Source organism: Ptychodera flava, chromosome 21 (assembly GCF_041260155.1).
Source record: "Ptychodera flava strain L36383 chromosome 21, AS_Pfla_20210202, whole genome shotgun sequence".
Lineage (NCBI taxonomy): Eukaryota > Metazoa > Hemichordata > Enteropneusta > Ptychoderidae > Ptychodera > Ptychodera flava.
This window is the reverse complement of record NC_091948.1, coordinates 3,164,066-3,178,054: the sequence shown is the minus strand read 5'-3', so window position 1 is coordinate 3,178,054 and position 13,989 is coordinate 3,164,066. Positions and strand designations below refer to the sequence as shown.

At 38.4% G+C, this 13,989-nt stretch overlaps 2 protein-coding genes across 2 annotated transcripts in view; one reads left to right on the top strand and one right to left on the bottom strand.

Annotated features, from left to right (window-relative positions):
* The first annotated feature begins 189 nt into the window (after positions 1–189).
* LOC139121105 (small ribosomal subunit protein eS6-like) lies at positions 190–3,857 on the top strand. The gene is made up of 5 exons (XM_070685743.1): positions 190–319; positions 661–792; positions 1,550–1,760; positions 2,344–2,493; positions 3,538–3,857. The coding sequence occupies exons 1-5, from the start codon at positions 191–193 to the stop codon at positions 3,777–3,779; spliced, it is 864 nt and encodes a 287-aa protein (XP_070541844.1). The 5' UTR covers position 190; the 3' UTR covers positions 3,780–3,857.
* A 5,101-nt stretch (positions 3,858–8,958) lies between these two features.
* The window catches only part of LOC139121103 (regulator of nonsense transcripts 1-like), a 37,236-nt gene continuing 32,205 nt past the window's right edge, over positions 8,959–13,989 (bottom strand). The window contains exon 21 of the mRNA XM_070685741.1: positions 8,959–13,602. Coding sequence (XP_070541842.1) covers positions 13,486–13,602 — 117 coding nt within the window. The 3' untranslated portion in view covers positions 8,959–13,485. The remainder of the gene's footprint in view (positions 13,603–13,989) is intronic.

The window sequence follows — 13,989 nt, the reverse complement described above, 5'->3', positions numbered from 1 at the left end:
TCATTTCCTGACTTGGGGTATTTCTCGCTTCTGTATACTCGTCTATGGGGCGAATAGTCCCAGAGCTGAATAGCTTCTCGCTTCTGTATACTCGTCTATGGGGCGAATAGTCCCAGAGCTGAATAGCTCTCGAGCGACTGTGGTGTCGCTGCTCGCTGCGCTGCTGCGATCCGATTGCCAGAGCGCCACCATGGGAGGGAAGGGGAAAAAAGCGAAATCTCGTCTAGTGCGTAATCTCGCATGGTCCTCAGCGCTTAACGAGATTACATGGCCTCTTTCTCGATCGTGGCTGAGGCCGGCGTATACCTCAACCATGAAGGTAACATCTAAACCGAAATTTTCGCCCAATGCCATACTTGAATAAAACAATATTGAAAGAAACATATTTTCTGAGGTTTTGACTATCGTTTTGTTTCTTCCATATTCGTAAGGTACCCGATATTATGCTGGATGACTCCGATTCTGTTAGACGTACGCTCATGTTGGACCAAGCCAATATGGCGACGTCCAGGAATATAATGTGGACGTCGGAAACGAAAATCCCCGGAGTTATTTCATTATCGTCAGCAAAAATTTGACGTTTTAATATTCTGCAGTTTCCCGGCTTATTAACAGCACCGCACTGTTTTTCATATTACTGATTTCTGACATTTTTTTCAGCTTAATATAAGCTATCCGGCAACTGGCTGCCAGAAAACGATCGAAGTGGACGATGAAAGAAAACTTCGTTCATTTTACGAAAAACGTATGAGCCAAGAAGTATCAGCGGAACCTCTCGGCGATGAATGGAAGGTATAGTAGACATATCATTATCGATATTTCGTCATCTTCGTGAAACGTTTAGATCGCCAGACTACCTCCAATGTAATGTACAGCAAACCGCCACATGGCATGTTGTTGTTGTCGAGTTATTGAGATACCGGCATACCTTCCTTCCACATCAGGAGGCTATGTTTTACATCACACTGATAACGACTAGAACTATAAACGAACACAAACACACAACAAAATTGATGTCAACAAAAGTACTGTATTGCTTTTTGACGAGGGTCTCTTGCATCTCGATAGCATTCCTCGTCTCGTAATATATAGTGTGGCAGTCATTGTACATACAACATGTCAATAAGAATGTTTTGAAGTTTGCTGAGTTTTTGTGCATCTGTTCTCAATTCTAAAAGAGAAGGGTGTATGATATTTAGCCTTTGAGTGTAGTACCCTAATAGTTTTAAATGTTTTTGAGCTCATATTTGGTTTTGTATATAAATACCAAAAAGCTTATATGATGAGTCGGTGGCGTCTGTATATATGTGGGTATGTATGTGCGGATGCATATTTTTCAAACATCTTGACCTACATGTACGTACTACTGTAAGTTGACTTGTAGTTTTTGTAGCAAGTGGTTGTTGAGTGCATGTGATGATTATTAACTGTTCTCACCATCAGAATGACGGGTACTAATTTTGAAACATCATCCCATGTGACACAAACACACACATGTTTGTCTGTTCCTTGACTGCAATTTTAAGACACTGTGTCTCCTCACCGCCAGGGCTATGTGGTTAGAATCAGTGGTGGGAATGACAAGCAAGGATTTCCCATGAAGCAAGGTATCTTGACACATATGAGAGTGCGACTCCTGTTATCCAAGGGACACTCGTGCTACCGCCCTCGCAGAAAGGGTGAACGTCGTCGCAAGTCTGTTCGTGGTTGCATTGTAGATGCCAACTTGTCTGTACTCAGTCTTGTCATCGTCAAGAAAGGTAAGCAGTGTGAAAGGAAGACTTTGTTTTGTGTTCATGAAACAGTCAGGAAACTGTTACTCATAACACCTAGTTTGACATTAATATATCTAAACTGCAAATGTACCACTAATTTGAGTTGCAATCCACAAAGGTGATCACAACCCATTTAGTGCAAAAGAATTCACCCTAGAAAGTAGTTGAAAAGTAAATATTACAAGGCTTGTATTCACTTGATAATGGGATCAACAACTGAAATGACTGTAAATGATGTTCAAAGAAATTGATTTTGTTTTCATCAATTGTTCAGTTTTGTTTGAATTTTCGTCATTCAAAATTTCATCTTAGACATTTTAGCACTGGCTTGAATCACATGCCTTATGGTATTAAAGTGGAATCATTTCAACAGATTTAAAATTGAATGACAAAAGTATGCAAGGTGTGAATTGCACACTTAGAACAATAAGAGTACAACATGTCTGTCCTTTTAAGGTATTTAATTTTTGATATCCAATACTGAAATCGCTACAGATATTTTATTTTGTTGTAACTTGTGGTATTGAAGGTGACAGTAATTACCTTTCTCAAAATGCACTGCGTACAGGTGATGGTGAGATCCCAGGCCTGACCGACACCACCATCCCACGTCGCCTTGGACCCAAGAGAGCCAGCAAAATTCGTAAACTCTTCAACTTGTCAAAAGATGATGATGTACGCCAGTATGTTGTCAGGAGACCACTCCCACAGAAAGAAGGTAAGCAATGTGTCAAGTTAGAAAAACTCAGACTGCATGGCTGGCATTACATTGTGCCATCTCATATCTTAAAGGTAGGGGATTCGATCCCAGGGATCGAGTTTGCTCTAGTCTGTAAGAGGATTATGAAGGTGTCATAGCCTTTTGGTTTCATTTGAAACTGTAATCTAAATAAATTTCCTGGCAAGACAATCTGACGCCTGACCCATGCCTTAAACCAAGGAGCACTCTTTAAGGATAGGAGAGTGCGATACGGAGATGACAGATGCTCCTTCTTGACTGATGGAAGTGTAGACTCCGATATGATGTGGGAAAAACTTGTGAAATGTAGGTGCTTTCAAAGTGTAAGACAAAAACAGTCAAGGTGTATGCAATATTGACATTATTGTGGGTCATTCTTGTTATCCTACATCCTGGTACTTGTAGTCTGTGATATGCAAAAGTTTAATCATTTTGAGGTGAGAAAGAATGAGTCTGTGGAATTTCAGCACATAACTCGGTGAATGCAATGAGCTGATACTGTGTTTTTATACATCACACATACCAAGGTGTAAAATGCCAGCATCATTAAAAGGGCTGCCAGAAAGCAAAGTTATACAGCGGCAATGTTTATCTTAAACAAAAGAATATTTTACCAATTTCAAAATTGTACAATGGTGTTTGTAGGCTACGCCACTAAACATCTACAGGAATAGGACCAAAATGCCAGTAAAGTTTATAGGACATTCTGTTTAGTTTCATTGTAATACTGACATATCAATACTGTCATATGTTTCATTGTAATACTGTCATATTAGAAGACAACAGAATTGTTACTGTAGATACTACACAAATACTTTGGTTTGAATTCAACTGAATTCAGTACTGTAGCATTTTATATGTCAGTGTAAGTTAACGCACAAGATTTGTCTGTTTACAGTTATTTCACAGAAATCAAAAAATGTTTACATGTAAACAGTATGTAATGCATGACTGTGCTATATGTAGTCCCAATAAACTGGTAGGGAAACAAAAACATCTTGCAATTCTTCCATTTTTTTGCAGGTAAACCACAGAAAACAAAAGCCCCAAAGATTCAACGTCTCATAACTCCAGTGGTCTTACAGCGTAAACGCCACCGTCTCGCTCTGAAGAAACGCCGGGCGATCAAAGCCAAGGAGGATGCTGCTGAGTATGCCAAATTGTTGGCTCAGAGGGCCAAGGAGAAGCGTGAAGCCGTTCTGAAGCGTAAGAGATCTGCTTCCACCAGGGAGTCTGTCAGAGAGTCCACATCAAAATCGAAATAAAAGTAAAGAACTCAACTGTAAATGGAAAGTGAAAGATCAGAGTCATTTACTAAAATAAAAGTTTGCACTTAAACCGTGGATTCCAGTGTAATGTGTTGTTGTGTTATCTCCAAAGGCAAACTTCAGTTCAGCACAGACCACATTTCAGGCAGTGTGAAATTTCAGCACAGACCCCATTTCAGGCAGTGTGAAATTTCAAATTATGAGGTATCTGCTATTTCACTACAGGACATTCAGGAAAAAATCCGTTGAACTGTTGTTGCCTTTGGTGAGTAATTTTTCCCATATTTCCCCATCCCCTTAGAGATTCCATGATCTGAAATGTAGTAATCAATATTTAACCTTTGACCTCCAGAGTTTGATATTGTTTGCAGTAGGATAGGTGATCCCACACAAGCAAGGAACACGGAATGAAAAGGTTAATGATATGTAGATGATTAGGGTTCCTATCTCACCCTCCTGCCAAAGTTTTGCCCATTCTTTATCAAACCTCTTTGAATGCAGAAACTACAGATTTTTATGTATTACACTGAAAGATTGTTTAAAGAGTGGGTGCCATATGGAGGTGATCGTTCCATACTCTTTCACAGCCTGTTGTTACAAAGTCCTTGCATCCCCTTGATGAGGGCAATGCAAGACAAGGCAGTATTCGCATCCAACATTTTGACACTGCAAATTCTCTGCCTTGCCATGCCTAGCTCAATGATGGAGAGTTTGCAGAAAAAAAAGACATTGAGGCCAACAAAGGGCTGTGATACTATTCTCTGTGATGTGCGTTGATGTAGAGTTCTGCCAATACATGTATGTGTATGCATAGTGTGGACAGTCAAAGAGTACCGAATATTCCATATGGCATTGTCAAGCATCCTCAAAGTCATATTTACAGTGGTTACAGTGCAACTTACGATATTTGAAAACTCGTATTGCTGAAACCTGGCCTTGGTGTTCAGCTCCCTGAACCACTTTCGTCCTATTTCCCTCCATAAGTTGTAGTTGAACGTTGCAATTGAAACAGATAGGATTCAACCATAGACCCTCGAGAACTATGATTCAACCAAGCCATGGTAACAAAAGGGATAAGATGAGTCCAGGGATTTTGCTAGCAGCATTGTTGATAATAAAACAATCAGAGATCATAGTCTTCCGTACAAGATGTGATAACTCGGAAAACTTGGGTTTCAATGAGTTGTAACAACTGTAACATGGTACAGTCACATAGATGCTATAGATGCTTCCATATTGCCAGAGGCTGAAAGTATGTAAATGTTTCCATATCGATGGATGTTTGTGTTCCATCTTTCAAACACTTAGAAATCTAGCCCTCTGCAAATTTGGGAAGTGAAACTGGACTTGTTGATGTGTGGTAGTAAATCCAACCTAGGTACTGTCAAATGCATAGATGAAAGTGCAATCTATCAGGTGTTACTATGTAGCTGGCATAAATCATTCCTTTTGTAATCAAATGTGTGGAGACTAGTTGATATGACTATGATGACCTTAATACACTCCCTATGCCTTGGCCAACAATGCAATAAAAACAATAACACAAATGGTAGATTTATAATGAACATGTTTATTTACTTCCCTAAATAAAGCTTTAAAAGACTGCAAATTGCATTTAAATGCATTGCATTACAATGAAATAACTATTCATTATTGCAATTGCCAGTCACTGTGTTAGATTTATGTGTTGGAATGAAACTTGGAGGGGGTGTCGCTTTTCGGAAGTCATGGAGATCTTGATTAGAAAGAAAGCTACTTGAACAAATGAACTCACACTGAGTAGCACATATATCATCTCACAAGTACATCCATGGACAGACGTCTCATTTAATTTGCCATGTGATCTTTGTCGCAAACAGTGTCTTGAACAAAGTTGGTCTCAAAATGGAAAAAAACTACACTGGTTGCACCATCCCTTTCAGAAGTTGGCAGTGGAACATTATCTCCGATAGCTCCAAAAAAGAATGTGTACGCAAGTTTCCTGCCATATTCCAAGATGCAGCTTCACAAACTACTCTGCCTGCCATCTGATGTTAGTTTTGGATAGAGTTGCCAAGCAAACAGGACCTCAAACATTACCTATTTCTGTTGAATATCAAATCAAATGCTTTATTATTGAAATCAGGCATTTCTTGGTTTCCTTACATAGTATTCAATATTTTGAACTGCTCTTTCTCTAAATTACCTTTCAGTGGTATTTGCTACATTATGTGTCAAAAACTTGAAGTTTAGTATATACAGTCATAGAACCATTCTTGTCTGGCTGAACTCTGATATTTACCTGTATTCGGTGTCCCATACACATAGTAATTTGGTAGTGATGTGGTCTTTATAAAGTGTACTAATTGGGGGATGGGGAGGGGGGGGATGTTACAATCAATTTTAAAACGGGATAAAGATATTTACTCTTAATAGGACCCAACTTAATGATTCTTTATAATGGGAAAGCTGGTTTTTGTTTATAATGTCATCCTCAGTGATAGTAGTACTGAATCTCTTGCCAGGTCACAAAAAGGTGATCTAAAATTCAGCAGCAGTAGAGGCTTGGCATTGGCATTGAGACTGACACTTTAGCTCAACGTTCATCATGCAAACTTTCAACCGTTCTCTTTCAAAATCAAATAACAATTAGGGGGTCACTGTGCAAATTTCAGTACTGGAGGAAAAAATTACCAAATATCTAGCAATATGTTTTAATTTAAAAATGGCCGCCACCAATGTGTCATCCCTGTGGGGGAAAATAAAATCTGAAAATTTTCACAAAACTAAGCTGGTGAAAACTTTATTTACTCCAAAACCTTCAAAATGAGCCCCTAATAGTGGTAGGCCGAAAGGAATATTGCAAAAGTTTGAGAGTCTGAATGCTTGTCCCCAAGGCGCCTTCTACCTTAAAGGCCCAATAGCTGTATCTTTTAGCATTATTTTTTGTGATTTTACTTCCAAACTAAAACAAGTTCATGGGAATGTACTCATTGAGGGGTGTTTATACAGGTAGAATAAACTGTCCACTGGGACTACATGTGCAATTTTGAGCAAGATAAATAATAAATGTTTGCCCAAACATAAAATGGCGCCCTCATGCAAATAAAGCAAAAACACAGTACGCAGTGCATATATGCATTGGAATCTTCACAGAAACAACAGAGTAGTCCAATATAATGCATAGTGCTGAATGCTTTCCACTGGGACACCATATGCTATGTTTTCTTTGTAATATTACCAATTTTTAAAAATGGCGGGAAATCAAAATAACGGTTAAAATTTAAATTTACTTGTCCAATTTTTCAGTGGTAAAAGACTATATCCTTTAAATCTGTAGAATTTAAAGAAATCCAGAGAAAATAGAAAGCCTTTTTCAGGTCAACAAATTTCAAGAGTTACAGCTACAGGGGCTTTAACAACTGATATGTGGAAGACTGTTTGATACTTGTTGTACTCAATTGAAGTATTGCGCAGTGACCATTGCACCAGTGCTGTCCTTGATAAAAGGAAAGGGGTCTGGGCAGATGGATTATATGTGGAAACACACAGCTCACTATGATGAACTGTTATACTTTGGCAAACAGCTTGCAGACATGTTCCAGAGTGAATGAAAATCTATTTGTATGGTCTGGTCAGATGGAGCATCATCAACAATTTTAGGCTTTTACCCATTGACCATCAAACTTTAGACAAAACCCATTGTTCTTAACGGTGAGTATGGACTGTTATAAAAGGAATAGGGGTGAACAGGTTAGGTTCTCACCACCTTCACAGGGAGGTCAGCATAATTTATGATTAATGTACTATGTGCCTCGAAATTGAAAGACTTAAATTTTGCTCCAACTTTTCAATGAGGGGCAACTTTAAATCAGTCCCTTTCAAAATCATGAATAAAAATCAGGGGACGCTGTGCAAAATTTTGTACTTAATTTTGTACATTTACTCAATACTGCCTTTATGGACATTTGAAATTGAAAATGGCCACCATCTCTGTGTTAACTGTATGGGGAAAACTTTCAGTTTTAAAGCAAAATTAGTCAGTGAAAACTTTATTAGGCATGAGCCTCCACAAGTGATAGACCAAACAAATACTGTAAAAATTTGAGTCGGATCATGTCCCCTACTTGCTTTCTGCCTTAAAATGACAGCGACAACAATTTGTGTACTGTTAAGAGTTGAAGTACAACAAATAGTCTCCTTTAAGGTAGTTATGCCCTTTGAAAGTGACACACTTAAAACTTTGGCTCAAACTTTACTAAAGGAATCTTTCAATCATTCTCTTTCAAAATCAAGATTAAAAAAAATCTGGGTCACCACTGTGAAAATTTTGGTACGAGAGAAACAAACAACCCAAGATTTAACGATATTTAAAATTCAAAATGGCAGCAATCTCAGTCTTAACTCTATGGAGAAAAATAAAAATTTTCGAATTTTGAAAAACGAAGCTGGTGAAAGGTTTTTAAAATGAACCCTCACAAGTGGTATATCAGGAAAGAATTGTGAAAGTTTACGAGTCAGAATATGTGTCTCCGAGGCGCATTCTACCTTGTTTAATATTCAATTGTTTGTTTCCAAGGAAACTAGCGATCTTGTTGAGGGATGATGGAAAAGTTTGTCATCATGAAGAGAGTTGACATACAAAAAATCATAAAAGGACAAAATGAAGTGAATAAACAAGTACACAAATTATTGTTTTTGAGTGATTGAAATCAAAGACTTGTTGACAGTTTGCATTCAAGTATCTAAGATCAAAATACAGTGGTTCGCGTTGACTGTTGGCAATAGAACTACTAGATATATTGTCCAAATTGAGGTGTTGTCAACACTGCTTAGCTTAACTATCAGCCAAGCAGTAATATCAGTCACAAAGAAATCAAACCTGCAAATATTAAAACATTGTCTAGCAGGAGGTCAGATGTAGTCAAGACAACACCACTATACACGTCCACGTACAGCCCGCTAACTGTCCCGGACGTATCATCTGCTTTCAGGCGTATCATAGTTGTTTTGACTACATCTGACCTCCTGCAGTACGTTTTCTCTGTGATCGACTGGTGTTACTGCTTAGCTGATAATTACACCTGACAGTGTTGGCAACACCTCAATTTAGACAATATGTCTAGTTTGCATGATGCCAATGGGTCAAAGCAAACCACTGTAATGTACAACAGAATGTACAATACCGGACAAGGACAGCGGTTAAGCAGTGCTTTATTTCCAATCTACATAAACTCACACAAATTATCTGACAATCTCTACAAGGCAGAAAATGCAAATGTGGTAGTGCTGATGTGTGCTAAAATTCAGCTGCTCTCAATACATATAACATCCACTCCAGATAGTTACTCTGGACTTCTTTCACTGTAAGTTGTACTATGCATTCTGAACATATTTCACAGGGTGTTACAAGACAGTGAAATATATCACTTAAAATTTACATCATACTCTTCAGCCATACCTCTTGCCAACCGACATCATGATCTTTTTTTTACGGCCAGTAAAGGTTGGTGTTGGGAAAGCTAAAACAAATTTTGCATATAACCTGATCAGAAACATCAGACAGTATTAATGACGTATGCAGGTATAGGATGTTCAAACAGGAAAAAAATTTATGGCCATTTGACGTGTAACAGGTTTTGAATCGAGGGTTCCCTTAGCTCAGACAGAGACTGTGTGTTTGACTTCCTGAAGGTCCCTCAGATACTTGATATGAGCTAACTCTGTGAAAAGCTAGTTTTGAACATTGATTGGCAAAGATCTGTGTAAAACATACTGTGGTTGGCAAATATTCCATCTGATACTTGAGATAAACGACAACTGAAAAATGTTGGGGAAGTCAAAATGAAATAAATTCATTGTGAGAAAATATCGAGTACTCCAAGTGAAAATTTGTAAAGCAGTGTTTTGGTTTGTTAACTGTGATTTGATTCTAACAAGCATGCTTTGTTCAGCTGCCATGCATGGTATTTATGTGTAGTCCCAGTAGAAACAGCTGACCATGGTACATTTCACTCAAAATAATAACTGAAAACTACTTAAGAAAGGTTGAAATACAATGCTATGATACTGCTGGGAATATGACAAACATTTATATATATTGAGGGGATAGAGGTAAAATTTAAAACAAAACAAGTGTTAAGAAGACAATGCATACTTTGTTTTCTACAGACACACATTTTATGTAGGTGTATGTTGTTATACTATTCTGTATGTTGTCATGGGACTTATGACGGAATTCGCTGATTGCATGTGTGTTCATTTCACTATTTTCACACAAATTGTACGACATAGAACAGCAGAACAAAGACAGTACACATTCATCCATAACTGTGAAAGTAACATTAACACTGGGGGAATATAATAAACCCTTCCATCGTATCGTTTGGTTTCTATTATTGTACGTCTGATTCAGAGTTCCCCTATGATGCCAAATGTTCCAATCCATACTTTGACAAGTGAAGTAAATATATAGTATTGGAAGGTATCTATGCAAAAGCAACCACAATCAATGCTGTATATGCGGCAACATGCATAGATTGTTCACTGAATTCTGTCAGTTTTTACACCTTGGTTGGAAATACCCATTTACTACTTCTTTTGACCTTATTCATTAATATTTCACTAATAGATTTGTCACTCCGGGTACTCTCCGTATTCTTCCCCAAGAGTCTGGAACATGCAAAAACATTCATTTCAGAGGAATATCGTGGAGAGCGCCCTCAAGCGACGAACTTTTAGTTTTAATTTATGCTTTCTGTTACTGTTCATACAAGTACTACACATTTTGTGAATTTTCACAAATTCCTGCGAACGCCTGACAGTTCATTAAAACAGAAAAGCAATAAAATTTCTGGAAATTGAAGGTACAAAAAGTAAATGCTGTGTTTTTTACCCAAAACAACCAGGTTTCTAGTTAATATACTTGAAAAGCGTAACGGCAGCCAACTACAGAGAGTTTGTAATAGAAGTTGTTAGTTGAAAGGGAAAAAATACAGGAAAAATACTTTCTGAAAAGAATTTACTCAATTCGATGGTGAAACTGGTTTTTGGTTTTGCATCATTGTGAGAGTATCAGTTCATTGTAAAATGGTCTGTCCATTTGATAGGAATCACATGACCAAAAATGTAATCCAAACAACAAGACTTTATAAATGCCTGCTCTCTCTTTAAACTATTTTTGATCTATGATAACTGGAAGTATTTTCCAGAAGTTGGATAAAATAACACAATTGCATTGGTCAGCTACACAATTTCTTATACCAACAATACTTCAGTATAACTTTTTGCTTTCATATTTCTTTGGAGACACAACACCCGTACCTCAAAATGATTTGCAACACAAAAACCAGCTTTCCCATGTAGTATGCACCATAATGTTCAAGAAATGAAACAACTTGGAAACACCGGAAGAATTAAACAAACTCCGTTCAACTGCCGTATATATTACTTCTCAGAGGAGTTGTTTCAAAACATCCAAAACACAAAGCTACAGAACCGCACAACGCAACCAAATGATAACAATGAAATAACAACACTGAAAATAACAAAAGAATTAAAAAAACTCATACTATCCATTGTTTTATTAATTTTTGCTTCACTGCGACACAGTTTGTGAAGGTTTCTTCCGCTGACCCTGATCTTGCAGTAATAGCTATACTTCTGGTGTGCCTATGGCATCGCTCTATGGAGGAGGACCACAGCACTTGAGTTGCAGGGGGGGGGGGGGAGAGAGGGGAACTGATGTTTTTGACCTATGATACAGCTCCTGTTCAAATACTTGGGTGTTCTACGCTTTCTTGCAACAGCCGGAAATAGCTGCGATATGCCAAGGCTGTTGTGGTGTCTAGTTCTGACAGGGCAGATCAAGGAGTCTGGTCATCTAGAGAGAGTGTTCATAGCAGCAAGAATAAACTACAAGGGAGGCAGGCACTTGATTGTTGTCAAAGCTTTCGGATATGCATTGCGGGAGTTAGAAATTTAAGCCTAGAGAAGAAACATGCAAGAGATAGCAATTTCTATGAACTTTTCTGCCAATGACATGTATGATTGAACCACTTCAAGGCAGTGACATCCATTCATGGATGACATCAAAGCTTGATGAGCCATACAGACTGATTCTATTCTGAAATGATCTCTGGTCATACATGCCTGGCATGAAATGTTCGTTCCTTGCTGTGCAACAGAGATAAATGGCAAAGCATGATGAACCATGTCATACAGTAGTGACCAATCCCGTAGCCAACATGAGTGCCAAGCCTTGTACTGTAAAATCTTTGGTCCAAAGTCCTTTATCAATGTATGCAGCTGGTAAGAGATGAAAAAGCGAGCCCCCTTCCTTTATGACGACTTTTCAGATGAATAACTGTGAAGTTACACCGTAAATGACAGACTCAGAATTACCAAAGCATGCTTCCATTAACCAAAAACACACTGTAGGCAAGGTTGAAACATAGCAATGTACATGTATGTGGTCTTGCTCCCTCCATTCTCACAAACTGAAGTCAAAGCATGTTGACAAGTTTTCCATTCCCAGGGTCAGCTTCTATTATGCTACAGCATTTCCTCAGCCTTGCAGTATATCTTTATCTTTTTGTTATTGGCAAAAGAATCCTATGTTGACGGCAAAAACTGGTCATCACATAATTTTACGTTTCAACTTACTTAGCAATTACATCGGACAACGGGGAAATCAATGACAATGGCGAAAGCTTCATATCTTAATAATTTGCCAGTCTTTCATTCTTCTTTTAGATACCATGTATGAGCCAACACATCTTTGCTTTATAGTCTATAAAAACAACAGTAAAAACTCTGCAGTAGCTGTAAGCCAAACTAAAATTAACTCTCCTTGCAACACAAGCCTCACGGTTCCTTTTCTTCAGTCCACATGACCAACTCTCTCTCTAACAATTTCATGGGTAGATTCGATCCTGCACCCAATGGTCACTTTTCTCCTGATCCAGTACCAGGCGTACTTTTGCTGGCAGCATGTTCTTGCCAATACCAGTCCTAGGATGTTAGGTGTTGATGCAGCCGCACGTCAACCAACTGCTGGCAAAACTTGTATTCACAAGAGTGCCACGTGTGCACATATCATGTTGACGCTATGGCGATTTCCTGTTCATCTCTTTCTCATAAGCCCTGAATCGGTACACCACCGAGGTGAACCGACTTGGCAATGGCCTTCACATTTACCACCCACCTTCCTAAGCAACAACAGCTTTTTGTTTTCATGCAAGAATTGCTTTATTTATGTCACTTTCTCTTTTATTTGTTTTATTCCTGTCATCTCACACCATTTTACAATTGCTGCAGAGTTTCTCATCTCACCCATTGTTTCCAAAGCAGCTGATAAGGATGATAAAGCAGATCCATTTCAGACAACTATTGTGTCCATTTTGTATCGTATTTGTTTTCAAGTTTTCATGATCATCAAATTTTGAGATATCAGTCCGGAATAGTTTGCGGCATGAGACAGCAGATCTTGCCCTTAAAAATGCATCAGAGCGCCCTCTGGGCATTGATGCAGTTTTCTTCGCTGCTCTTCTTTCATTGGTTGCCATGACAACTGTTACCGGGTAACAATTGTACATTCCCATAGGTTGTCATTACGTTTGTTGTTTTGTTATCTCTCTCTCTGTCACTTCCTTTCCTGTTTATGTCTTCTCTCTTGCTCTTTTTTATTCCTCAAACTCAGACTGGTGTCTTTGTCACAGGTCTTCTAATACTGAGAGAAGTTTCCGGCCCCTTGTTGGTAGTTTCTGTCGCCTTGGTAGGTGGAGTCTTGCGACAGGACCACATCAGCCTGGGACTTGAACTCATCTCCAAGGTAACTGTCCTGTAATGGATAAAAAACACAACAGAGAACAAATGTTGATATTGTCTATTTGTACATGCGAGAAAACTTAAATTAAAATATCTACCAGCAAGATCCTCAACCCCTGTTGTCAAACTTTACTGTTCGTTACATGAACTTAATTTTAAAGTGCACTGCGTTCAGTACCTGTTCAAAATTTTCAGGACAGTTATCTCAGGAATCCCGACATCGCATAAGCAATATTTTTTGTTCTCATAAATATCACTACGATATTTGATTCCACTTGGTGTGACTTTGGAAAACTGTCAACAAGCTCTATAAGGTAGAAGGGTCCAATCTGTATGCATTTGAGTGTGTGTGCAGAGTTTGAAGGATCTGAATGATTTTTGTTTCTGCCTATTCTATGAC